The sequence below is a fragment of the Siphateles boraxobius genome, unplaced genomic scaffold (genome assembly GCF_051911475.1).
Source record: "Siphateles boraxobius isolate OS27281-9 unplaced genomic scaffold, OSU_SipBor_1 229, whole genome shotgun sequence".
NCBI classification, from domain to species: Eukaryota; Metazoa; Chordata; class Actinopteri; order Cypriniformes; family Leuciscidae; genus Siphateles; species Siphateles boraxobius.
In genome coordinates this window covers 118609-145000 of record NW_027508843.1, presented here as the reverse complement: position 1 = coordinate 145000, position 26392 = coordinate 118609, and the positions used below count along the sequence as shown (strand labels likewise).

General features: G+C 44.9%; 1 protein-coding gene across 2 annotated transcripts in view; it reads left to right on the top strand.

Annotated features, from left to right (window-relative positions):
- Nucleotides 1-26392, top strand: part of LOC143747571 (zinc finger protein 236) — a 107041-nt gene that overhangs the window by 30780 nt on the left and 49869 nt on the right. For both annotated transcript variants that reach the window (XM_077240403.1, XM_077240402.1), the window contains exons 7-13: nt 4106-4231; nt 8602-8772; nt 11864-12059; nt 13440-13712; nt 15109-15312; nt 18297-18429; nt 20691-20951. In XM_077240403.1, coding sequence (XP_077096518.1) covers nt 4106-4231; nt 8602-8772; nt 11864-12059; nt 13440-13712; nt 15109-15312; nt 18297-18429; nt 20691-20951 — 1364 coding nt within the window. The remainder of the gene's footprint in view (nt 1-4105; nt 4232-8601; nt 8773-11863; nt 12060-13439; nt 13713-15108; nt 15313-18296; nt 18430-20690; nt 20952-26392) is intronic.

Genomic DNA, 26392 nt, shown 5'->3' with positions numbered 1-26392 from the left:
TGGAGCTGTAGTAGAGCTGTAGTGGAGCTGTAGTAGAACTGTAGTAGAGCTGTAGTAGAGCTGTAGTGGAGCTGTAGTAGAGCTGTAGTAGAGCTGTAGTAGAGCTGTAGTAGAACTGTAGTAGAGCTGTAGTAGAGCTAGTGGAGCTGTAGTGGAACTGTAGTAGAGCTGTAGTAGAACTGTAGTAGAGCTGTAGTAGAGCTAGTGGAGCTGTAGTGGAACTGTAGTAGAGCTGTAGTAGAGCTGTAGTAGAGCTAGTGGAGCTGTAGTGGAACTGTAGTAGAGCTGTAGTGGAGCTGTAGTAGAGCTGTAGTAGAGCTGTAGTAGAACTGTAGTAGAGCTGTGGTAGAGCTGTAGTAGAGCTGTAGTAGAGCTAGTGGAGCTGTAGTAGAGCTGTAGTAGAGCTGTAGTAGAGCTGTAGTAGAGATGTAGTGGAACTGTAGTGGAGCTGTAGTAGAGCTAGTGGAGCTGTAGTAGAGCTGTAGTAGAGATGTAGTAGAGCTGTAGTAGAGCTCGTGGAGCTGTAGTGGAGCTAGTGGAGCTGTAGTAGAGCTGTAGTGAAGCTGTAGTAGAGCTGTAGTAGAGCTAGTGGAACTGTATTGGAGCTGTAGTGGAACTGTAGTAGAGCTGTAGTGGAGCTGTAGTAGAGCTGTAGTAGAGCTAGTGGAACTGTAGTAGAGCTGTAGTGGAACTGTAGTAGAGCTGTAGTAGAACTGTAGTAGAGCTGTAGTAGAGCTAGTGGAGCTGTAGTGGAACTGTAGTAGAGCTGTAGTAGAGCTGTAGTAGAGCTAGTGGAGCTGTAGTGGAACTGTAGTAGAGCTGTAGTGGAGCTGTAGTAGAGCTGTAGTAGAGCTGTAGTAGAACTGTAGTAGAGCTGTGGTAGAGCTGTAGTAGAGCTGTAGTAGAGCTAGTGGAGCTGTAGTGGAGCTGTAGTGGAGCTGTAGTAGAGCTGTAGTAGAGATGTAGTGGAACTGTAGTGGAGCTGTAGTAGAGCTAGTGGAGCTGTAGTGGAGCTGTAGTAGAGCTGTAGTAGAGATGTAGTAGAGCTGTAGTAGAGCTAGTGGAGCTGTAGTGGAGCTAGTGGAGCTGTAGTAGAGCTGTAGTGGAGCTGTAGTAGAGCTGTAGTAGAGCTAGTGGAACTGTAGTGGAGCTAGTGGAGCTGTAGTAGAGCTGTAGTGGAGCTAGTGGAACTGTAGTGGAGCTGTAGTAGAGCTGTAGTAGAGCTGTGGTGGAGCTGTAGTAGAGCTGTAGTGGAACTGTAGTGGAGCTGTAGTAGAGCTAGTGGAGCTGTAGTGGAGCTGTAGTAGAGCTGTAGTGGAGCTGTAGTGGAGCTAGTGGAGCTGTAGTGGAACTGTAGTGGAGCTGTAGTGGAGCTGTAGTAGAGCTGTAGTAGAGCTGTAGTAGAGCTAGTGGAGCTGTAGTGTTACTGTAGTAGAGCTGTAGTAGAACTGTAGTAGAGCTGTAGTAGAGCTAGTGGAGCTGTAGTGGAACTGTAGTAGAGCTGTAGTAGAGCTGTAGTGGAACTGTAGTAGAGCTGTAGTAGAGCTGTAGTGGAGCTGTAGTAGAGCTATAGTAGAGCTGTAGTAGAACTGTAGTAGAGCTGTGGTAGAGCTGTAGTAGAGCTGTAGTAGAGCTAGTGGAGCTGTAGTGGAGCTGTAGTAGAGCTGTAGTAGAGATGTAGTGGAACTGTAGTGGAGCTGTAGTAGAGCTAGTGGAGCTGTAGTGGAGCTGTAGTAGAGCTGTAGTAGAGATGTAGTAGAGCTGTAGTAGAGCTAGTGGAGCTGTAGTGGAGCTAGTGGAGCTGTAGTAGAGCTGTAGTGGAGCTGTAGTAGAGCTGTAGTAGAGCTAGTGGAACTGTAGTGGAGCTGTAGTGGAGCTAGTGGAGCTGTAGTAGAGCTGTAGTGGAGCTAGTGGAACTGTAGTGGAGCTGTAGTAGAGCTGTAGTAGAGCTGTAAAAGTAGAGCTGTGGTGGAGCTGTAGTAGAGCTGTAGTGGAACTGTAGTGGAGCTGTAGTAGAGCTAGTGGAGCTGTAGTGGAGCTGTAGTAGAGCTGTAGTGGAGCTGTAGTAGAGATGTAGTAGAGATGTAGTAGAGCTGTAGTAGAGCTAGTGGAGCTGTAGTGGAGCTGTAGTGGAGCTAGTGGAACTGTAGTGGAGCTAGTGGAGCTGTAGTAGAGCTGTAGTGGAGCTAGTGGAACTGTAGTGGAGCTGTAGTGGAACTGTAGTGGAGCTGTAGTAGAGCTGTAGTAGAGCTGTAATAGAGCTGTAGTGGAGCTGTAGTGGAACTGTAGTGGAGCTGTAGTGGAGCTGTAGTAGAGCTGTAGTAGAGCTGTAGTAGAGCTGTAGTGGAGCTAGTGGAGCTGTAGTAGAGCTGTAGTGGAGCTGTAGAAGAGCTAGTGGAGCTGTAGTAGAGCTGTAGTGGAGCTGTAGTGGAGCTAGTAGAGCTGTAGTGGAGCTGTAGTGGAGCTGTAGTGGAGCTGTAGTGGAGCTGTAGTAGAGCTGTAGTAGAGCTGTAGTGGAGCTGTAGTGAAGCTAGTGGAGCTGTAGTGGAGCTACTACAGCTCCACTACAGCTCCACTAACTCTACTACAGCTCTACTACAGCTCCACTAACTCTACTACAGCTCCACTAGCTGTAGTAGAGTTAGTGGAGCTGTAGTAGAGCTGTAGTAGAGTTAGTGGAGCTGTAGTGGAGCTGTAGTAGTGCTGTAGTAGAGCTGTAGTAGAGCTGTAGTGGAGCTGTAGCGGAGCTGTAGTAGTGATGTAGTAGAGCTGTAGTGGAGCTGTAGTAGAGCTGTAGTGGAGCTGTAGTGGAGCTGTAGTGGAGCTGTAGTAGAGCTCTAGTGGAGCTGTAGTAGAGCTCTAGTGGAGCTGTAGTGGAGCTGTAGTAGAGCTGTAGTGGAGCTGTAGTGAAACTGTAGTAGAGCTGTAGTAGAGCTGTAGTGGAGCTGTAGTGGAGCTGTAGTAGAGCTGTAGTAGAGCTGTAGTGGAGCTGTAGCGGAGCTGTAGTAGTGATGTAGTAGAGCTGTAGTGGAGCTGTAGTGGAGCTGTAGTGGAGCTGTAGTAGAGCTGTAGTAGAGCTGTAGTGGAGCTGTAGTAAAGCTGTAGTGGAGCTGTAGTAAAGCTGTAGTGGAGCTAGTGGAGCTGTAATAGAGCTGTAGTGGAGCTGTATTAGAGCTCTAGTGGAGCTGTAGTGGAGCTGTATTTGAGCTGTAATAGAGCTGTAGTGGAGTTGTAGTAGAGTTGTAGTAGAGTTGTAGTGGAGCTGTAGTATAGCTGTAGTAGAGCTGTAGTGAAGCTGTAGTAGAGCTGTAGTATAGCTGTAGTGGAGCTGTAGTAGTGCTGTAATAGAGCTGTAGTAGAGTTGTAGTAGAGCTGTAGTGGAGCTGTAGTAGTGCTGTAATAGAGCTGTAGTAGAGCTGTAGTAGAGCTGTAATAGAACTGTAATAGAGCTGTGGTGGAGCTGTAGTAGTGCTGTAATAGAGCTGTAGTAGTGCTGTAATAGAGCTGTAGTGGAGCTGTAGTAGTGCTGTAATAGAGCTGTAGTAGAGCTGTAGTAGAGCTGTAATAGAGCTGTAGTGGAGCTTTAGTAGTGCTGTAATAGAGCTGTAGTAGAGTTGTAATAGAGCTGTAGTGGAGCTGTAGTAGTGCTGTAATAGAGCTGTAGTAGAGCTGTAGTAGAGCTGTAATGGAGCTGTAGTAGTGCTGTAATAGAGCTGTAATAGAGCTGTAATAGAGCTGTAATAGAGCTGTAATAGAGCTGTAGTGGAGCTGTGGTAGTGCTGTAATAGAGCTGTAGTAGAGTTGTAGTAGAGCTGTAGGGGTACTTGTGTCTCCTTGAATCGCCTTCTCACACTGATACTTATCATTCTCGTGATGTGAATATAAATGTAATATATGAATAAATAAATATATATATATATATATATATATATATATATATATATATATATATATATATATATATATGAATATAGTCTGCTGCCAAGCTCTTTAAAAAGTTAATGGCCAAAATAAAATCATAACATAAATTTAAATTGCCAATATCATAATACTAACTGGTTTGCATGTCGCTGGAGTGGGACTTCTGATGAGATATGTGTTTCAGGCGTCTGGTGCTCCACTCTTCCCCTGTTTGGACTGTAGCTGCGTCTATAAGAAGCTCGGCAGCCTCAATGCTCACATCAGCAAAATGCACATATCAGTAATGGAAGTAGAGGAGCCAGCAGCACAGGTGAGCTCAGCCGCAGATCATCTCTCTGAAGAGCTAGTCTGTAGTGTTCATCAGTGTTTAGTGTGTAGTGTTCATCTGTGTTTAGTGTGTAATGTTCATCTGTGTTTAGTGTGTAATGTTCATCTGTGTTTAGTGTGTAGTGTTCATCAGTGTTTAGTGTGTAGTGTTCATCTGTGTTTTGTGTGTAGTGTTCATCTGTGTTTAGTGTGTAGTGTTCATCAGTGTTTAGTGTGTAGTGTTCATCTGTGTTTAGTGTGTAGTGTTCATCAGTGTTTAGTGTGTAGTGTTCATCAGTGTTTAGTGTGTAGTGTTCATCTGTGTTTAGTGTGTAATGTTCATCTGTGTTTAGTGTGTAGTGTTCATCAGTGTTTAGTGTGTAGTGTTCATCAGTGTTTAGTGTGTAGTGTTCATCTGTGTTTTGTGTGTAGTGTTCATCTGTGTTTAGTGTGTAGTGTTCATCAGTGTTTAGTGTGTAGTGTTCATCAGTGTTTAGTGTGTAGTGTTCATCTGTGTTTTGTGTTTAGTGTTCATCTGTGTTTAGTGTGTAGTGTTCATCAGTGGGTAGTGTGTAGTGTTCATCAGTGTTTAGTGTGTAGTGTTCATCAGTGTTTAGTGTGTAGTGTTCATCAGTGTTTAGTGTGTTATGTTCATCAGTGTTTAGTGTGTAGTGTTCATCTGTGTTTAGTGTGTAATGTTCATCTGTGTTTAGTGTGTAGTGTTCATCAGTGTTTAGTGTGTAGTGTTCATCAGTGTTTAGTGTGTAGTGTTCATCTGTGTTTTGTGTGTAGTGTTCATCTGTGTTTAGTGTGCAGTGTTCATCAGTGTTTAGTGTTCATCAGTGTTTAGTGTGTAGTGTTCATCTGTGTTTTGTGTGTAGTGTTCATCTGTGTTTAGTGTGTAGTGTTCATCAGTGTGTAGTGTGTAGTGTTCATCAGTGTTTAGTGTGTAGTGTTCATCAGTGTTTAGTGTGTAGTGTTCATCAGTGTTTAGTGTGTTATGTTCATCAGTGTTTAGTGTGTAGTGTTCATCAGTGTGTAGTGTGTAGTGTTCATCAGTTTGTAGTGTTCATCAGTGTTTAGTGTGTAGTGTTCATCAGTGTGTAGTGTTCATCAGTGTGTAGTGTGCATCAGGTTGTAGTGTTCATCAGTGTGTAGTGTTCATCAGTGTTTAGTGTGTAGTGTTCATCAGTGTGTAGTGTTCATCAGTGTGTAGTGTTCATCAGTGTGTAGTGTTCATCAGTGTTTAGTGTGTAGTGTTCATCAGTGTGTAGTGTTCATCAGTGTTTAGTGTGTAGTGTTCATCAGTGTGTAGTGTTCATCAGTGTTTAGTGTGTAGTGTTCATCAGTGTGTAGTGTGTAGTGTTCATCAGTGTGTAGTGTGTAGTATTCATCAGTGTTTAGTGTGTAATGTTCATCTGTGTTTAGTGTGTAGTGTTCATCAGTGTTTAGTGTGTAGTGTTCATCAGTGTTTAGTGTGGAGTGTTTATCAGTGTTTAGTGTGTAGTGTTCATCAGTGTTTAGTGTGTAATGTTCATCAGTGTTTAGTGTGTAGTGTTCATCTGTGTTTAGTGTGTAGTGTTCATCAGTGTTTAGTGTGTAGTGTTCATCAGTGTTTAGTGTGTAATGTTCATCTGTGTTTAGTGTGTAGTGTTCATCAGTGTTTAGTGTGTAGTATTCATCAGTGTTTAGTGTGTAGTGTTCATCTGTGTTTAGTGTGTAGTTTTCATCAGTATTTAGTGTGTAATGTTAATCAGTGTTTAGTGTGTAATGTTCATCTGTGTTTAGTGTGTAGTGTTCATCAGTGTTTAGTGTGTTTTGTAATGTTCATCTGTGTTTAGTGTGTAGTGTTCATCAGTGTTTAGTGTGTTGTGTTCATCAGTGTTTAGTGTGTAGTGTTCATCAGTGTTTAGTGTGTAATGTTCATCTGTGTTTAGTGTGTAATGTTCATCTGTGTTTAGTGTGTAGTGTTCATCAGTGTTTAGTGTGTTGTGTTCATCAGTGTTTAGTGTGTTATGTTCATCAGTGTTTAGTGTGTAGTGTTCATCAGTGTGTAGTGTGTAGTGTTCATCAGTTTGTAGTGTTCATCAGTGTTTAGTGTGTAGTGTTCATCAGTGTGTAGTGTTCATCAGTGTGTAGTGTGCATCAGGTTGTAGTGTTCATCAGTGTGTAGTGTTCATCAGTGTTTAGTGTGTAGTGTTCATCAGTGTGTAGTGTTCATCAGTGTGTAGTGTTCATCAGTGTGTAGTGTTCATCAGTGTTTAGTGTGTAGTGTTCATCAGTGTGTAGTGTTCATCAGTGTTTAGTGTGTAGTGTTCATCAGTGTGTAGTGTTCATCAGTGTTTAGTGTGTAGTGTTCATCAGTGTGTAGTGTGTAGTGTTCATCAGTGTGTAGTGTGTAGTATTCATCAGTGTTTAGTGTGTAATGTTCATCTGTGTTTAGTGTGTAGTGTTCATCAGTGTTTAGTGTGTAGTGTTCATCAGTGTTTAGTGTGGAGTGTTTATCAGTGTTTAGTGTGTAGTGTTCATCAGTGTTTAGTGTGTAATGTTCATCAGTGTTTAGTGTGTAGTGTTCATCTGTGTTTAGTGTGTAGTGTTCATCAGTGTTTAGTGTGTAGTGTTCATCAGTGTTTAGTGTGTAATGTTCATCTGTGTTTAGTGTGTAGTGTTCATCTGTGTTTAGTGTGTAGTATTCATCAGTGTTTAGTGTGTAGTGTTCATCTGTGTTTAGTGTGTAGTTTTCATCAGTATTTAGTGTGTAATGTTCATCAGTGTTTAGTGTGTAATGTTCATCTGTGTTTAGTGTGTAGTGTTCATCAGTGTTTAGTGTGTTTTGTAATGTTCATCTGTGTTTAGTGTGTAGTGTTCATCAGTGTTTAGTGTGTTGTGTTCATCAGTGTTTAGTGTGTAGTGTTCATCAGTGTTTAGTGTGTAATGTTCATCTGTGTTTAGTGTGTAATGTTCATCTGTGTTTAGTGTGTAGTGTTCATCAGTGTTTAGTGTGTTGTGTTCATCAGTGTTTAGTGTGTAGGGTTCATCAGTGTTTAGTGTGTAGTGTTCATCAGTGTTTAGTGTGTAGTGTTCATCTGTGTTTAGTGTGTAATGTTCATCTGTGTTTAGTGTGTAGTGTTCATCAGTGTTTAGTGTGCAGTGTTCATCAGTGTTTAGTGTGTAGGGTTCATCAGTGTTTAGTGATTAGGGTTCATCTGTGTTTAGTGTGTAATGTTCATCTGTGTTTAGTGTGTAGTGTTCATCAGTGTTTAGTGTGTAGTGTTCATCAGTATTTAGTGTGTAGGGTTCATCAGTGTTTAGTGTGTAGTGTTCATCAGTGTTTAGTGTGCAGTGTTCATCTGTGTTTAGTGTGTAGTGTTCATCTGTGTTTAGTGTGTAATGTTCATCAGTGTTTAGTGTGTAGTGTTCATCTGTGTTTAGTGTGCAGTGTTCATCAGTGTTTAGTGTGTAGTGTTCATCAGTGTTTAGTGTGCAGTGTTCATCTGTGTTTAGTGTGTAGTGTTCATCAGTGTTTAGTGTGTAGTGTTCATCAGTGTTTAGTGTGTAGTGTTCATCTGTGTTTAGTGTGTAGTGTTCATCAGTGTTTAGTGTGTAGTGTTCATCAGTGTTTAGTGTGTAGTGTTCATCAGTGTTTAGTGTGTAGTGTTCATCAGTGTTTAGTGTGTAGTGTTCATCTGTGTTTAGTGTGTAGTGTTCATCTGTGTTTAGTGTGTAGTGTTCATCAGTGTTTAGTGTGTAGTGTTCATCTGTGTTTAGTGTGTAGTGTTCATCAGTGTTTAGTGTGTAGTGTTCATCTGTGTGTAGTGTTCATCAGTGTTTAGTGTGTAGTGTTCATCAGTGTTTAGTGTGTAATGTTGTGTTTGATCATGAGGAAGCTCCAGTTCTTCTCTATATCAGTGTCAGTGTTTCTGAACTCCTGAAACGCCTCCATTGTATCTCGAGTTTCTTTCGGGAACGAACACGTCACAATATTCCTCATTATAATAATTCATACGCAGAATAAAGGGGCGGGGCCTGGTTGAGTTAGTTAGTAGTGTGTTAAACTGGCGGTTATGGTAAGGGGCGGGACATTTCCCAAACACACTCGAAGCGCTCGACCAATCACAACACACTGATCCAGCCGACCAATCAGAGCACAGTGTGGTTTTCAGAAGGAGGGGCTTCATAGAGACAGGAACTAAACAAACAACATCAAGGCATAATAGATCCTCTTTAATGGAATATTTTCCATTAAATTCTTTCTCACCTTACTTTAAATTGTATTATATCCCTTCCTAACCCAGGGTTAACTGTAGTGTGAAAGCGTGTTGATCTCCTGTACACCAGCAGCTCACCTGTCTGCCTCTGTGTTCCTGTGTTCAGAAGGGGAATGCCAGGGTTGATCATTGTCCCGAGGGTCCCGAGGGGTCAGAGGGCGTGACTGATGTCATCCAGCAGCTGCTGGAGCTCTCGGACCATGTGACCTCAGACAGCGCTCAGGCTCCTCCCCCTGGGCAGGCCATCGGCACGCCCATCAACCAGGATATCCTACAGGTACAACACCTTTCCCAGTGAGAGAGAGATGTCACCCAATCATAGCAGTGGGCGTTTACATCGAAGTCTTAAAGGAGACACGCCCCCTTAAAGGGATACTTCACCCAAAAAGGAAAATTAGCCCATGATTTACTCACCTTGAAACAATCCTAGGTGTATATGACATTCTGCTTTCAGATGAATACAATCAGAGTTATATTAAAAAATGTCCTGGCTCTTCCAAGCTTTATAATGGCATTCAATGCCTTAAAAGTGCATCTGTCCATCATAAAAGTGCATCTATCCATCATAAAAGTGCATCTGTCCATCATAAAAGTGCATCCATCCATCATAAAAGTGCATCTGTCCATCATAAAAGTGCATCTATCCATCATAAAAGTGCATCTGTCCATCATAAAAGTGCATCTGTCCATCATAAAAGTGCATCTGTCATCATAAAAGTGCATCTGTCCATCATAAAAGTGCATCTATCCATCATAAAAGTGCATCTGTCCATCATAAAAGTGCATCTGTCCATCATAAAAGTGCATCCATCCATCATAAAAGTGCATCTATCCATCATAAAAGTGCATCCATCGATCATAAAAGTGCATCCATCCATTATAAAAGTGCATCTGGCCATCATAAAAGTGCATTTGGCCATCATAAAAGTGCATTTGGCCGTCATAAAAGTGCATCTGTCCATCATAAAAGTGCATCTATCCATCATAAAAGTGCATCTGTCCATCATAAAAGTGCATCTATCCATCATAAAAGTGCATCTGTCCATCATAAAAGTGCATCTATCCATCATAAAAGTTCATCGTCCATCATAAAAGTGCATCTATCCATCATAAAAGTGCATCTGTCCATCATAAAAGTGCATCTATCCATCATAAAAGTGCATCCATCCATCATAAAAGTGCATCTGTCCATCATAAAAGTGCATCTATCCATCATAAAAGTGCATCTGTCCATCATAAAAGTGCATCCGTCCATCATAAAAGTGCATCCATCCATCATAAAAGTGCATCTGTCCATCATAAAAGTGTATCTGTCCATCATAAAAGTGCATCTATTCATCATAAAAGTGCATCTATCCATCATAAAAGTGCATCTGTCCATCATAAAAGTGCATCTGTCCATCATAAAAGTGCATCTGACCATCATAAAAGTGCATCTATCCATCATAAAAGTGCATCTATCCATCATAAAAGTGCATCTATCCATCATAAAAGTGCATCTGTCCATCATAAAAGTGCATCTGTCCATCATAAAAGTGCATCCGTCCATCATAAAAGTGCATCTGTCCATCATAAAAGTGTATCTGTCCATCATAAAAGTGCATCTATTCATCATAAAAGTGCATCTATCCATCATAAAAGTGCATCTGTCCATCATAAAAGTGCATCTATCCATCATAAAAGTGCATCTGTCCATCATAAAAGTGCATCTGTCCATCATAAAAGTGCATCTGACCATCATAAAAGTGCATCTGTCCATCATAAAAGTGCATCTATCCATCATAAAAGTGCATCTATCCATCATAAAAGTTCATCTGTCCATCATAAAAGTGCATCTATCCATCATAAAAGTGCATCTGTCCATCATAAAAGTGCATCTGTCCATCATAAAAGTGCATCTGTCCATCATAAAAGTTCATCTGTCCATCATAAAAGTGCATCTATCCATCATAAAAGTGTATCTGTCCATCATAAAAGTGCATCCATTCATCATAAAAGTGCATCTATCCATCATAAAAGTGCATCTGTCCATCATAAAAGTGCATCTATCCATTATAAAAGTGCATCTGTCCATCATAAAAGTGCATCTATCCATCATAAAAGTGCATCTGTCCATCATAAAAGTGCATCTATCCATCATAAAAGTGCATCTGTCATCATAAAAGTGCATCTATCCATCATAAAAGTGCATCTATCCATCATAAAAGTGCATCTGTCCATCATAAAAGTGCATCTGTCAATCATAAAAGTGCATCCGTCCATCATAAAAGTGCATCTGTCCATCATAAAAGTGCATCTGTCCATCATAAAAGTGCATCTGTCCATCATAAAAGTGCATCTATCCATTATAAAAGTGCATCTGTCCATCATAAAAGTGCATCTATCCATCATAAAAGTGCATCTATCCATCATAAAAGTGCATCTATCCATCATAAAAGTGCATCTGTCCATCATAAAAGTGCATCTATCCATCATAAAAGTGCATCTATCCATCATAAAAGTGCATCTGTCCATCATAAAAGTGCATCTATCCATCATAAAAGTGCATCTATCCATCATAAAAGTGCATCTGTCCATCATAAAAGTGCATCTGTCATCATAAAAGTGCATCTATCCATCATAAAAGTGCATCTATCCATCATAAAAGTGCATCTATCCATCATAAAAGTGCATCTGTCCATCATAAAAGTGCATCTATCCATCATAAAAGTGCATCTATCCATCATAAAAGTGCATCTGTCCATCATAAAAGTGCATCTGTCATCATAAAAGTGCATCTATCCATCATAAAAGTGCATCTATCCATCATAAAAGTGCATCTGTCCATCATAAAAGTGCATCTGTCAATCATAAAAGTGCATCCATCCATCATAAAAGTGCATCTGTCCATCATAAAAGTGCATCTGTCCATCATAAAAGTGCATCTGTCCATCATAAAAGTGCATCCATCCATCATAAAAGTGCATCCATCCATTATAAAAGTGCATCTGTCCATCATAAAAGTGCATCTGTCCATCATAAAAGTGCATCTGTCCATCATAAAAGTGCATCTGTCCATCATAAAAGTGCATCTATCCATCATAAAAGTGCATCTGTCAATCATGAACAGAATCGGCCATTCACTGCCATTATAAAGCTTGGAAGATCCAGGACATTTTTTAATATAACTGTGATTGTATTCGTCTGAGAGCAGAATGTCAGATACTCCTAGGATGAGTTGAGGGCGAGTAAATCATGGGCTAATTTTCATTTTTGGGTGAAGTATCCCTTTTAAACGAGGGCTAAACTCAGGGTAGAAAAGTTCCTCAGGGAAATATTATAAAGCGAGTCAGAATTGCAGTTCATGAGGCTTTGTGGTGTTTTCCCAGCAAGCTCTGGAGAACAGTGGACTGACTGAGATCCCAGTTCCCCCGGACGCTCCCAGCGGATCAGAGAAGCTCCAGACGGACACGCTCGGGCCGAGCTCAGCCGGAGACGGACCCGCGCCCTCCAGAATCCTCATGACTGACACCGTCCTGAAGAAGGAGAAGAGGAGCATCATCAAGAAGCCTCCGCAGATGCTCGGTATGCTCGACCGGCCTGCGACTCACACTGAATCATCCGAGGACAAGTCAAGCCAGTCAGCTTTATTTACACAGCGGCACCGTACTACACAGGAGATAACGAATCAATGATGCAAACTTCGTCAAATATGAGACGAACTCAGATTCTGCTGTCAATCAGTCGTTGCAGCATATAGAAGAGTCGCTCCCATTAAATCAAACAATTTGTTGCAAAGTTGTTTAAAGGACATCATAATATTTAAAAGATTACCTTTCAATACAAACAACATTTTAACACTGAAAACCAATGTTTTTTGTCCGGTGTGGGAAATCTTAATAACCATATATAATACAATAAATAAAGGAATACAGACGGCGTACATAATAAACTGTGTACACATTTTACACAACATACGCAGCATTTATTAACACGTAAGATACACTGCTGTTCACAAGTTTGGGCTCACTGAGAGTTTTATTTTGAATCATTCTTTTTAAAGAAATTAATTTAATCAGGGACGCATTCAATTGATCCAAAGACGTTTATAATGTTACAAAAGACTCTATTTCATATTGATGCTGTTTATTTCAACTTTCTATTTATCAAAGAATCCTGAAAAATGAAATATATGACAGTTTCCACAAAATAGGAAAAAAACTATTTTCAACACTGATAATAATCATAAATGTTTCTTGATCATCATATTATAGTGTTTTCTGAAGGATCATGTGACACTGAAGACTGGAGTAATGATGATCACAGGAATAAATGACACTTTACTGTATATTCACATAGAAAACTATCTCACTGTTTTACTGTATTTTTCATCAAATAAATGCAGCTTTGATGAGCAGAAGAGAACATTACAACATCTTACCGGACACACACTTCTAAATGGTGGCGTATATTATGGATACATGCATTTAAAAGAGTTCATTTTACAGAGAAAGAAAATATTCCATCAGTGATGATGTTTAGTGTTCACCCGTGGATCAGCAAACGGGAGAATCGTAATTCAGCTCGTGGCGTTTTTACTTGTAATTACAGCGATTGGAGGATGAGCCTGAAGTATTCCACGGGACTATATCCCTGAGGTCATGTGATGATCAGTGTAAGGGAACTACGATCAATATAACTCAGACGGTGATTGAATTACAGTGAATAAGAACCTAATTAATATGCAAATGACTCAGAATTAATATTTAACACTTTATCAACTATTCGTCCACCGGTAAACTGAGATTAGCTTATTTTATCAATTCTGGACAGAAAATTATCCCGTGGCCTACGGTAATAATATCATAAAATTATGGGCAAGTCATTTCTGAAGTCATGTGATGAGCAGGAAGTGTGTGTTTGTTTCTAAAGTCATGTGATCAGTAAGTGTGTGTTTGTTTTCAGGCACGATCCGGCAGGAGAACGGGGTTCGGTGGCACGGATGTCCGTACTGCTCTAAAGAGTTCAAGAAGCCCAGCGATCTGGTGCGCCACATACGCATCCACACACACGAGAAGCCCTACAAGTGCAAGCAGTGCTTCCGTGCCTTCGCCGTGAAGAGCACACTCACCGCTCACATGAAGATCCACAGCGGCGTCAAGGCCTTCGAGTGCCTGTACTGCATGAAGTGCTTCTCCACGTCAGGGAGCATGAAGGTCCATCAGCGTCTGCACACCGGTGAGAACACACACACACACACACACACACACACACACACACACATGAAGGTCCATCAGCGTCTGCACACCGGTGAGAACACACACACACACACACACACACACATGAAGGTCCATCAGCGTCTGCACACAGGTGAGAACACACACACACACACACACATGAAGGTCCATCAGCGTCTGCACACCGGTGAGAACACACACACACACACACACACACACACACACACATGAAGGTCCATCAGCGTCTGCACACCGGTGAGAACACACACACACACACACACACACACACATGAAGGTCCATCAGCGTCTGCACACCGGTGAGAACACACACTCTCACTGACACACACACACACACACACACACACACACATGAAGGTCCATCAGCGTCTGCACACCGGTGGTTATTGTAAGGGGCGGGACATTTCCCAAACACACTCGAAGCGCTCGACCAATCACAACACAATGATCCAGTTGACCAATCAGAGCACAGTGTGCTTTTCAGGAGGAGGGGCTTCATAGAGACAGGAAGTAAATAGGGGTGTGTTTCTCGCACAACGACGTCACTCACTGTCACACACAGTACGATGCATCGTTGAAGAAATCCACTAGCTAGTCACGACTGTTTCCCGAAACCACATTGTCGCAAATTGATCGTTCAACAACGTTGGTTAATGATGTCACGCACGTGTGGAGTAAAAAATACTGTTAATGAATCTGTTTGAGATCGAAATTAACGCTAGATGTTTAGCCATAAATAACGGACATGTGATCTGAAGATAATTCTCATTTTTTCTCAGTTATTTTGCTTTATTTCCAGATTCAATCATAGGCTCGTTCTTACGCCCTCGAGCTCGTTCACACATGCGCACTCTTCAGAAACTACACTTTAAATCTCTCGACAAACTAAAAGACATAAATGACATTAGTATGTATTCTACATAAAAGACTCAGGTTGTACTGAATGTCAGCTTGCTTATTATGCTCAAGATCAGGATTTACTGAGTCACATGTCATGAACACAAGAAACTCTTCTTCTAACCGCAGCTCGAGATCTGTCGCTCACACACACAACTCTGCGATGCTGTTTGCAAATGTTCGTTGGAACGATGCTTTCGGGAAACACACTCCTGAGAGTTACTGACGCTGCAACAGTGGAGAATATGGAGAAATAATCAACATTCAAGCAGGAAACCCTGTTCTAGTAGAGCCTGAAACTACAGCAAGAGTTTGTAGAAGCGCAGAATATGGGCTCTTTAATGGGGGAAATTGGCTTAACAAAGCAAAGCTTACACTTCTTCAACAGCTGTCAGATCAAAATATGAAAACAGGAGGAGTAAATCTGCACATTCTTTTATTTGTGAATAAATGTCTTGTGATGTGTATCTGCCTGTCCTCAGGTGTGCGGCCGTTCCCCTGTCCTCACTGCGAGAAGTTCTTCCGTACATCAGGCCACAGGAAAACTCACATCACCTCTCACTTCAAGAGTATCCACCATAAGAAACACAAGTACCCCCGAAAACCCCACAAAACCCGCGTGTCCCGGAGCAACCTGCCGTTGCCGGACATCCCTCTGCAGGAGCCCATACTCATCACAGACATGGGTACGAGACCCGATCCTACACACACACAGTCAGACCAGCATTTATTCAGACTCCTTCAACATCTCTCACATTATCACCGTTTATTCGCTATAGTTTAGAAAATATGATAAGAACTTGACAAGAGTTATTAGATCAGTTGATATTTGACTGGTTTTGTCCGTCCTTCTGTTAGACTCTCACACATGAATTATGTTGAATATCTGTCAGCTGTTAAATTTAACTACACAATTAGATAATACCAGTTTAGCTCAACCAGTTACCAAGCAATGCTTCATGTTGTTCAGTCTGTGGTGTAAAAAGCTGCATTAGTTATTAAAGAAAAAACACTTCAGCAAAACATGATCAGCTCAAAGTGTCCCAATCATTTCTGGTCCCAGAGTTTTACTGGTAGTCGCTGTATGAAGAATATTTGTGTATAATATGTCACAGATTTTGCTCTCCTCACTTACATAAATGATCTATAGTGTCCTGCACACACTAGTAAAACAAAATAAAAAATAATATCTGGTGTCTGAATAATTTTTGGTTTGAATGTATATCATTGTTCTAATTCAGTCTAAATCAGTAATTTTTGTAATGTGAGACGGCTTAACACACTGATCAATCTGAACAGTCCTGTGGAGGTTATGTGCACTGAAGTCTGATTAATCTAGTGTGTGTGTGTGTGTGTGTGTGTGTGTGTGTGTCTGTGTGTGTGTGTGTCTGTGTGTGTGTGTGTCTGTGTGTGTCATGTGTGTGTCATGTGTGTGTCATGTGTGTGTCATGTGTGTGCGTGTGTCTGTGTCTGTGTGTGTGTCTGTGTCTGTGTGTGTGTCTGTGTCTGTGTGTGTGTGTCGTGTGTGTGCGTGTGTCTGTGTCTGTGTGTGTCGTCTGTGTCTGTGTGTGTGTCTGTGTCTGTGTGTGTGTGTCGTGTGTGTGTGTGTGTCATGTGTGTGTCATGTGTCTGTGTGTGTGTGTGTGTCGTGTGTGTGTGTGTGTGTCATGTGTGTGTCGTGTGTGTGTGTGTGTGTGTGCGTGTGTGTGTGTGCGTGTGTGTGCGTGTGTGTGTGTGTGCGTGTGTGCGTGTGTGTGCGTGTGTGTGTGTGTGCGTGTGTGTGTGTCTGTGTGTGTTGTGTGTGTCTGTGTCTGTGTCTGTGTCGTCTGTGTCTGTGTGTGTGTGTCTGTGTCTGTGTGTGTGTGTCTGTGTCTGTGTCGTGTGTCTGTGTGTGTGTCGTGTGTGTCTGTGTCTGTGTCTGTGTGTGTCTGTGTGTGTCTGTGTCTGTGTGTGTCTGTGTCTGTGTGTGTCTGTGTGCGTGTTTGTGTGTGTGTCTGTGTGTGTCTGTGTGCGTGTGTGTCTGTGTCTGTGTCTGTGTGTGTCTGTGTGCGTGTGTCTGTGTCTGTGTGTGTCTGTGTGTGTCTGTGTGCGTGTGTCTGTGTCTGTGTCTGTGTGTGTCTGTGTCTGTGTCTGTGTGTGTCTGTGTGCGTGTGTCTGTGTCTGTGTGTGTCTGTGTGTGTCTGTGTGCGTGTGTCTGTGTCTGTGTCTGTGTGTGTCTATGTGTGTCTCTGTGCGTGTGTCTGTGTCTGTGTGTGTCTGTGTCTGTGTGTGTCTGTGTCTGTGTGTGTCTGTGTGTGTCTGTGTGCGTGTTTGTGTGTGTGTCTGTGTGTGTCTGTGTGCGTGTGTGTCTGTGTGTGTCTGTGTGCGTGTGTCTGTGTGTGTCTGTGTGTGTCTGTGTGCGTGTGTCTGTGTCTGTGTGTGTCTGTGTGTGTCTGTGTGCGTGTGTCTGTGTCTGTGTGTGTCTGTGTCTGTGTGTGTCTGTGTCTGTGTGTGTCTGTGTGTGTCTGTGTGCGTGTGTCTGTGTCTGTGTGTGTCTGTGTGTGTCTGTGTGTGTCTGTGTGCGTGTGTCTGTGTCTGTGTCTGTGTGTGTCTGTGTGCGTCTGTGTGTGTCTGTGTGCGTGTTTGTGTGTGTGTCTGTGTGTGTCTGTGTGCGTGTGTGTCTGTGTGTGTCTGTGTGCGTGTGTCTGTGTGTGTCTGTGTGTGTCTGTGTGTGTCTGTGTGTGTCTGTGTGTGTCTGTGTGCGTGTTTGTGCGTGTGTCTGTGTGTGTCTGTGTGTGTCTGTGTGCGTGTGTGTGCGTGTGTGTGTCTGTGTGTGTCTGTGTGCGTGTTTGTGTGTGTGTCTGTGTGTGTCTGTGTGTGTCTGTGTGCGTGTTTGTGTGTGTGTCTGTGTGCGTGTGTGTCTGTGTGTGTCTGTGTGCGTGTTTGTGTGTGTGTCTGTGTGTGTCTGTGTGTGTCTGTGTGTGTCTGTGTGCGTGTTTGTGTGTGTGTCTGTGTGCGTGTGTGTGCGTGTGTGTGTCTGTGTGTGTCTGTGTGCGTGTCTGTGTCTGTGTGTGTCTGTGTGTGTCTGTGTGCGTGTTTGTGTGTGTGTCTGTGTGTGTCTGTGTGCGTGTGTGTCTGTGTGTGTCTGTGTGCGTGTGTCTGTGTGTGTCTGTGTGTGTCTGTGTGTGTCTGTGTGTGTCTGTGTGCGTGTTTGTGCGTGTGTCTGTGTGTGTCTGTGTGTGTCTGTGTGCGTGTGTGTGTGTGTGTCTTTGTCTGTATCTGTGTCTGTGTGCGTGTTTGTGCGTGTGTGTGTGTGTGTGTGTGTGTGTCTGTGTCTGTATCTGTGTCTGTGTCTGTGTCTGTCTGTGTGTGTCTGTGTGTGTCTGTGTGCGTGTGTCTGTGTGTGCGTGTGTCTGTGTGTGTCTGTGTGCGTGTGTGTCTGTGTGTGTCTGTGTGCATGTGTCTGTGTGCGTGTGTCTGTGTGTGTCTGTGTGTGTCTGTGTGCGTCTGTGTGCGTGTTTGTGTGTGTCTGTGTGTGTCTGTGTGTGTCTGTGTGCGTGTGTCTGTGTGTGTCTGTGTGTGTCTGTGTGCGTGTTTGTGCGTGTGTCTGTGTGTATCTGTGTCTGTGTGCGTGTTTGTGCGTGTGTCTGTGTGCGTGTGTGTGCGTGTGTGTGTGTTGTGTATCCCGCAGGACTCCTGCAGAACCAGAGCTCACGGGCCACACTGCAGCAGTATCTGGACATCGCGGAGAACGACCGCCCGTATAAGTGTGGATTCTGCAGCAAAGCCTACAAGAAGTCGAGTCACCTGAAGCAGCACATCAGGTCCAACTTATGCACAGTCACAAACATGAGGATTTGCATCATTTCAAACAATGCCTTTTGGTCTATCAGTTATGACAGTGGATTTTGGTGGAGGACAAAAAAAGCAGAAGTTATCAGAAATCAGGCAAACCCTGTTTACATTGAAAAACATGAAAATCTGATTTTGTATTAACATGATTTTGGAAACACTAGCAGTTATGCCAATTCAGGTGTTGATTCAACATGGCGTGCTGTTTGCACACACACTTTCTAAAGCACAAAATGATGAAACACAACGTTCATTAGCGCCTCAAGAAACAGATTGAATAGATGTAGTCTGTGATGAACAAGATGAACTTAAAGGTGAAGTGTGTAAGATTTTTTTAATGTTAAAATACATTTTCTTAACCCAGTTTATAGATCATTGACTACTAATAGTATGGCATTCATGGGTTTATCTCCCCAAAAGTGTTAACATTGAGCCTCCCAGACACGATTAAAACATTGAGTGTCCACTCAGATCTGTCAATCACTATCAGCTAAGCCTATAGCAAGAGTTTAGGGGCGTGGTTACTGTATCAGGCTGAGGGTTAGGGGCGTGGCTACTGTATCAGACCGAGGGTTAGGGGCGTGGCTACTGTAGCAGGCTGAGGGTTAGGAGCGTGGCTACTGTAGCAGTCTGAGGGTTAGGGGCGTGGCTACTGTATCAGACCGAGGGTTAGGGGCGTGGCTACTGTATCAGACCGAGGGTTAGGGGCGTGGCTACTGTAGCAGGCTGGTGGTTAGGGGCGTGGCTACTGCATCAGGCTGAGGGTTAGGGGCGTGGCTACTGTATCAGTCTGAGGGTTAGGGGCGTGGCTACTGTATTAGGCTGAGGGTTAGGGGCGAGGCTACTGTATCAGTCTGAGGGTTAGGGGCGTGGCTACTGTATCAGGCTGAGGGTTAGGGGTGAGGCTACTGTATCAGGCTGGTGGTTAGGGGCGTGGCTACTGTATCAGGCTGGTGGTTAGGGGCGTGGCTACTGTAGCAGGCTGAGGGTTAGGGGCGTGGCTACTGTATCAGGCTGAGGGTTAGGGGTGAGGCTACTGTATCAGGCTGGTGGTTAGGGGTGTGGCTACTGCATCAGGCTGAGGGTTAGGGGCGTGGCTACTGTATCAGTCTGAGGGTTAGGGGCGTGGCTACTGTATCAGGCTGAGGGTTAGGGGTGTGGCTACTGTATCAGTCTGAGGGTTGGGGCGTGGCTACTGTATCAGGCTGAGGGTTTGAGGCGTGGCTACTGTATCAGGCTGAGGGTTAGGGGTGTGGCTACTGTAGCAGGCTGAGGGTTAGGGGCGTGGCTACTGTATCAGGATGAGGGTTAGGGACGTGGCTACTATATCAGGCTGGTGGTTAGGGGCGTGGCTACTGTATTAGGCTGAGGGTTAGGGTTGTGGCTACTGTATCAGGCTGAGGGTTAGGGGCGTGGCTACTGTATGAGGCTGGTGGTTAGGGGCGTGGCTACTGTATCAGGCTGAGGGTTAGGGGCGTGGGTACTGTATCAGGCTGAGGGTTAGGGGCGTGGCTACTTTATCAGGCTGAGGGTTAGGGGCGTGGCTACTGTATCAGGCTGGTGGTTAGGGGCGTGGCTACTGTATCAGGCTGGTGGTTAGGGGCGTGGCTACTGTATCAGGCTGGTGGTTAGGGGCGTGGCTACTGTATCAGGCTGAGGGTTAGGGGCGTGGCTACTGTATCAGGCTGAGGGTTAGGGGCGTGGCTACTGTATCAGGCTGAGGTTTAGGGGCGTGGCTACTGCATCAGGCTGAGGTTTAGGGGCATGGCTACTGTATCAGGCTGAGGGTTAGGGGCGTGGCTACTGTATCAGGCTGAGGGTTAGGGGCGTGGCTACTGTATCAGGCTGAGGGTTAGGGGCGTGGCTACTGTATCAGGCTGAGGGTTAGGGGCGTGGCTACTGTATCAGGCTGAGGTTTAGGGGCGTGGCTACTGTATCAGGCTGAGGTTTAGGGGCATGGCTACTGCATCAGGACGGAGCCACAGGGTGTTTAGTCGGGTTGGGATCATGATTGACGTACTATGTGGGAAAATCTTCAGTAACAGAAGCGTAAGGCACAATGCGTTGGGAGAGTAAGGGGTGTTTGCAAAATATGCTGTATTTCTGTAATTCTGCTGGGTGCTACTAGTGCCGCAGAAACGACATACTTCACCTTTAAAATAAAAAACATGAAATTGAGTCTGTGAGCTGAAGTGTTCTGATTGCTGATGTGCGAGTGTGTGATGTTTTGCAGGTCACACACAGGTGAGCGCCCGCATAAGTGCCTGCAGTGCAGTAAAGGCTTCGCTTCATCCGGCGTGCTGAAAGCCCACATCCGCACACACTCTGGCCTCAAAGCCTTTAAGTGCCTGCTGTGTGACACCACCTTCACCACCAGCGGAAGCCTGCGCCGCCACATGACCACACACAGCGACATCCGCCCCTACATGTGTCCCTACTGCCAGAAAACCTTCAAATCCTCCCCTAACTGCAGGAAGCACATGAAAACCCACAGGTGACGCTTCACAGCTGGCTCATGTTTATTAAGGGAATAGTTCACCCAAAAATGAAAATTACCCCTCGCCCTCAAGTCATCTTAGGTGTATATTCATACTCTTTCACCGTAAATTGATGCATATGGCCGTCTGCTGGAAGCTAGTTATTTTAGTAGATAAAGTTTTAAATATGAATATTTTTCTTACACAAACGCATCGCTTCGCTTCAAAAGGCCTTTATTAACCCCCTGGATCCATTGGAACACTTTTATGATGGATAGATGCACTTTTATGATGGACAGATGCATTTTTATGATGGACAGATGCATTTTTATGATGGACAGATACAGATGCACTTTTATGATGGACAGATGCACTTTTACGATGGATGAATGCACTTTTATCATGGATAGATGCACTTTGATGGACTTCCAAAAATGTACAGCCATTCACTGACATTATAAAGCTAGGAAGAGCCCAGGACATTTTTTAATATAAGTAGGATGACTTGAGGGTGAGTAAATCATGGGCTAATTCTCATTTTTGGTTGAACTAAGCCTTTAATGAACAAGCAAACACCTGAAACATGTCCATCGTGGAGAGCTGCTCTAATTGGATGGCATTGTTGGTCATTCTGAATATGAACATAAACCTCTGCTCTTGCCATGTTCCTGGTATTAGGAAACAGTTTTGGTATTGTTTTGACTTGGCTCATGTTGTCATTTTTCTGAAATGACTTTGAAATTAGCACAGTTTTACTATTTGTTTTTACAGCACAGTCTAGATTCTCATTGTCTCATTAATCATTTTGCTGTACCCATGTCTTACCCAAACAATTTTATAATTTTTATTTTAGATATATTACAGAATTTTTTTATTTTTCATCTTTGCAATATTTCAACAACATCATGGCAAATGTATATACACTATATGGCCAAAAGTATTGGGACACCCCTCCAAATCATTTAATTTAGGTGTTCCAATCACTTTCATGGCCACGGTTGTATAAATCAAGAACTAGGCATGCAGACGCTTCTACAAACATCTGTGAAAGAATGGGTCGCTCTCAGAAGCTCAGTGAATTCAAGCATGGTACAGTGATCGCTTTCCATCTGTGGTACAGTGATTGCAAGTCCATTCAAGAAATTTCCTCACAACTTAATATTCCACGGTCAACTGTTAGTGGTATTATAACAAAGTGGAAGCAATTGGGAACAACAGCAGCTCAGCCACGAAGTGTTAGGCCACGTAAAATCACAGGGCGGAGTCATGCTGATGCTCACAGTGCGCAGAAGTCTCCAACTTTCTGCAGAGTCAATAGTGAGGTGAAGTGCAAAGCGTGGGATGCAGTGAAGTACAGCTTGGGATGCAGTGGTTTAAAGCGTGGGATGCAGTGGTGTAAAGAGTGGGATGCAGTGGAGTAAAGCGTGGGATGCAGTGGTGTAAAGAGTGGGATGCAGTGGAGGAAAGCGTGGGATGCAGTGGAGTAAAACTTGGGATGCAGTGGAGTAAAGCTTGGGATGCTGTGGTGTAAAGCGTGGGATGCAGTGGAGTAAAGCGTGGGATGCAGTGGAGTAAAGCTTGGGATGCAGTGGTGTAAAGCGTGGGATCCAGTGGAGTAAAGCGTGGGATGCAGTGGAGTAAAGCGTGGGATGCAGTGGAGTAAAGTGTGGGATGCAGTGGTGTAAAGCGTGGGATGCAGTGGTGTAAAGCTTGGGATGCAGTGGTGTAAAGCGTGGGATGCAGTGGAGTAAAGCGTGGGATGCAGTGGTGTAAAGAGTGGGATGCAGTGGAGTAAAGCGTGGGATGCAGTGGTGTAAAGAGTGGGATGCAGTGGAGGAAAGCGTGGGATGCAGTGGAGTAAAGCGTGGGATGCAGTGGAGTAAAGCTTGGGATGCTGTGGTGTAAAGCGTGGGATGCAGTGGAGTAAAGCGTGGGATGCAGTGGAGTAAAGCTTGGGATGCAGTGGTGTAAAGCGTGGGATCCAGTGGAGTAAAGCGTGGGATGCAGTGGAGTAAAGCGTGGGATGCAGTGGAGTAAAGTGTGGGATGCAGTGGTGTAAAGCGTGGGATGCAGTGGTGTAAAGTTTGGGATGCAGTGGTGTAAAATGTGGGATGCAGTGGAGTAAAGTGCGGGATGCAGTGGTGTAAAGTGTGGGATGGTGTAAAATGTGGGATGCGGTGGAGTAAAGCGTGGGATGCAGTGGTGTAAAGCGTGGGATGCAGTGGAGTAAAGCGTGGGATGCAGTGGTGTAAAGCGTGGGATGCCTTGGAGTAAAGTGTGGGATGCCTTGGAGTAAAGCGTGGGATGCAGTGGAGTAAAGTGCGGGATGCAGTGGAGTAAAGCGTGGGATGCAGTGGAGTAAAGCGTGGGATGCAGTGGTGTAAAGCGTGGGATGCCTTGGAGTAAAGCGTGGGATGCCTTGGAGTAAAGCGTGGGATGCAGTGGAGTAAAGCGCGGGATGCAGTGGAGTAAAGCGTGGGATGCAGTGGAGTAAAGCGTGGGATGCAGTGGAGTAAAGCGTGGGATGCAGTGGTGTAAAATGTGGGATTCAGTGGAGTAAAGCGTGGGATGCAGTGGAGTAAAGCGCGGGATGCAGTGGTGTAAAATGTGGGATGCAGTGGAGTAAAGCGTGGGGTGCACTGGAGTAAAGCGTGGGATGCAGTGGAGTAAAGCGTGGGATGCAGTGGAGTAAAGCGTGGGATGCAGAGGAGTAAAGCGTGGAATGCAGTGGAGTAAAGCATGGGGTGCAGTGGTGTAAAGTTTGTAATGCAGTGGAGTAAAGCGTGGGGTGCAGTGGTGTAAACTGTGTAATGCAGTGGAGTAAGGCATGGGATGCAGTGGTGTAAAGCGTGGGATGCAGTGGTGTAAAGCTTGCGATGCAGTGGTGTAAAGTGTGGGATGCAGTGGAGTAAAGCGTGGGATGCAGTGGTGTAAAGCGTGGGATGCAGTGGTGTAAAATGTGGGGTGCATTGGTGTAAAGCGTAGGATCCAGTGGAGTAAAGCGTGGGATGCAGTGGAGTAAAGCGTGGGATGCAGTGGAGTAAAGCGTGGGATGCAGTGGTGTAAAGCGTGGGATGCAGTGGTGTAAAGCGTGGGATGCAGTGGTGTAAAGCTTGGGATGCAGTGGTGTAAAATGTGGGATGCAGTGGGGTAAAGTGCGGGATGCAGTGGTGTAAAGTGTGGGATGCAGTGGTGTAAAGTGTGGGATGCGGTGGAGTAAAGCGTGGGATGCGGTGGAGTAAAGCGTGGGATGCAGTGGGATGCAGTGGAGTAAAGCGTTGGATGCAGTGGTGTAAAGTGTGGGATGCAGTGGAGTAAAGCGTGGGATGCAGTGGAGTAAAGTGTGGGATGCAGTGGAGTAAAGTGTGGGATGCAGTGGAGTAAAGCGTTGGATGCAGTGGTGTAAAGTGTGGGGTGCATTGGTGTAATGCGTGGGATGTCTTGGAGTAAAGCGTGGAATGCAGTGGAGTAAAGCGTGGGATGCAGTGGAGTAAAGCGTGGGATGCAGTGGAGTAAAGCGTGGGATGCAGTGGAGTAAAGCGTTGGATGCAGTGGTGTAAAATGTGGGATGCAGTGGAGTAAAGCGTGGGATGCAGTGGAGTAAAGCGCGGGATGCAGTGGTGTAAAATGTGGTATGCAGTGGAGTAAAGCGTGGGGTGCAGTGGAGTAAAGCGTGGGATGCAGTGGAGTAAAGCGTGGGATGCAGTGGAGTAAAGTATGGGGTGCAGTGGTGTAAAGTTTGTAATGCAGTGGAGTAAAGCGTGGGGTGCAGTGTTGTAAAGTGTGTAATGCAGTGGAGTAAAGCATGGGATGCAGTGGAGTAAAGCGTGGGATGCAGTGGAGTAAAGCGTGGGATGCAGTGGAGTAAAGCGTGGGATGCAGTGGAGTAAAGCGTGGGATGCAGTGGTTTAAAGCTTGGGATGCAGTGGAGTAAAGCATGGGATGCAGTGGTGTAAAGCGTGGAATGCAGTGGAGTAAAGCGTGGGATGCAGTGGAGTAAAGCGTGGGATACAGTGGAGTAAAGCGTGGGATGCAGTGGTGTAAAGCGTGGGATGCAGTGGAGTAAAGCATGGGATGCAGTGGAGTAAAGCGTGGGATGCAGTGGAGTAAAGCGTGGGATGCAGTGGTGTAAAGCGTGGGATGCAGTGGGGTAAAGCGTGGGGTGCAGTGGTGTAAAGCGTGGGGTGCAGTGGTGTAAAGCGTGGGGTGCAGTGGAGTAAAGCGTGGGATGCAGTGGTGTAAAGCGTGGGGTGCAGTGGTGTAAAGCGTGGGGTGCAGTGGTGTAAAGCGTGGGGTGCAGTGGTGTAAAGCGTGGGGTGCAGTGGTGTAAAGCGTGGGGTGCAGTGGTGTAAAGCGTGGGATGCAGTGGTGTAAAGCGTGGGGTGCAGTGGTGTAAAGCGTGGGTTGCAGTGGTGTAAAGCGTGGGATGCAGTGGAGTAAAGCGTGGGTTGCAGTGGAGTAAAGCGTGGGGTACAGTGGTGTAAAGCGTGGGGTGCAGTGGTGTAAAGCGTGGGGTGCAGTGGTGTAAAGCGTGGGGTGCAGTGGTGTAAAGCGTGGGGTGCAGTGGTGTAAAGCGTGGGGTGCAGTGGTGTAAAGCGTGGGGTGCAGTGGTGTAAAGTGTGGGTTGCAGTGGAGTAAAGCGTGGGATGCAGTGGTGTAAAGCGTGGGATGCAGTGGTGTAAAGCGTGGGGTGCAGTGGTGTAAAGCGTGGGGTGCAGTGGTGTAAAGCGTGGGGTGCAGTGGTGTAAAGCGTGGGGTGCAGTGGTGTAAAGCGTGGGGTGCAGTGGTGTAAAGCGTGGGGTGCAGTGGTGTAAAGCGTGGGTTGCAGTGGAGTAAAGTGTGGGTTGCAGTGGAGTAAAGCGTGGGATGCAGTGGTGTAAAGCGTGGGATGCAGTGGTGTAAAGCGTGGGGTGCAGTGGTGTAAAGCGTGGGGTGCAGTGGTGTAAAGCGTGGGGTGCAGTGGTGTAAAGCGTGGGGTGCAGTGGTGTAAAGCGTGGGGTGCAGTGGTGTAAAGCGTGGGGTGCAGTGGTGTAAAGCGTGGGGTGCAGTGGTGTAAAGCGTGGGGTGCAGTGGTGTAAAGCACCGTCACTGGACTCTAGAGCAATGGAGACGTGTTCTCTGGAGTGACGAATCACGCTTCCCTGTCTGGCAATCCGATGGAGGAGTCTGGGTTTGGCGGTTGCCAGGAGAACAGTACTTGCCTGACTGCATTGTGCCAAGTGTAAAGTTTTAGTGGAGGGGGATTATGGTGTGGGGTTGTTTTTCAGGGGTTGGCCCCTTAGTTCCAGTGAAAGGAACTCTTAATGGTTCAACATACCAAGACATTTTAGACAATTTCATGCTCCCAACTTTGTGGGAAGAATTTGTGGATGTTCCTGTTCCAGCATAACTGCACATCAGTGCACAAAGCAGGTCCATAAACACATGGATGAGGCGTTTGGTGTGGAGGAACTGGACT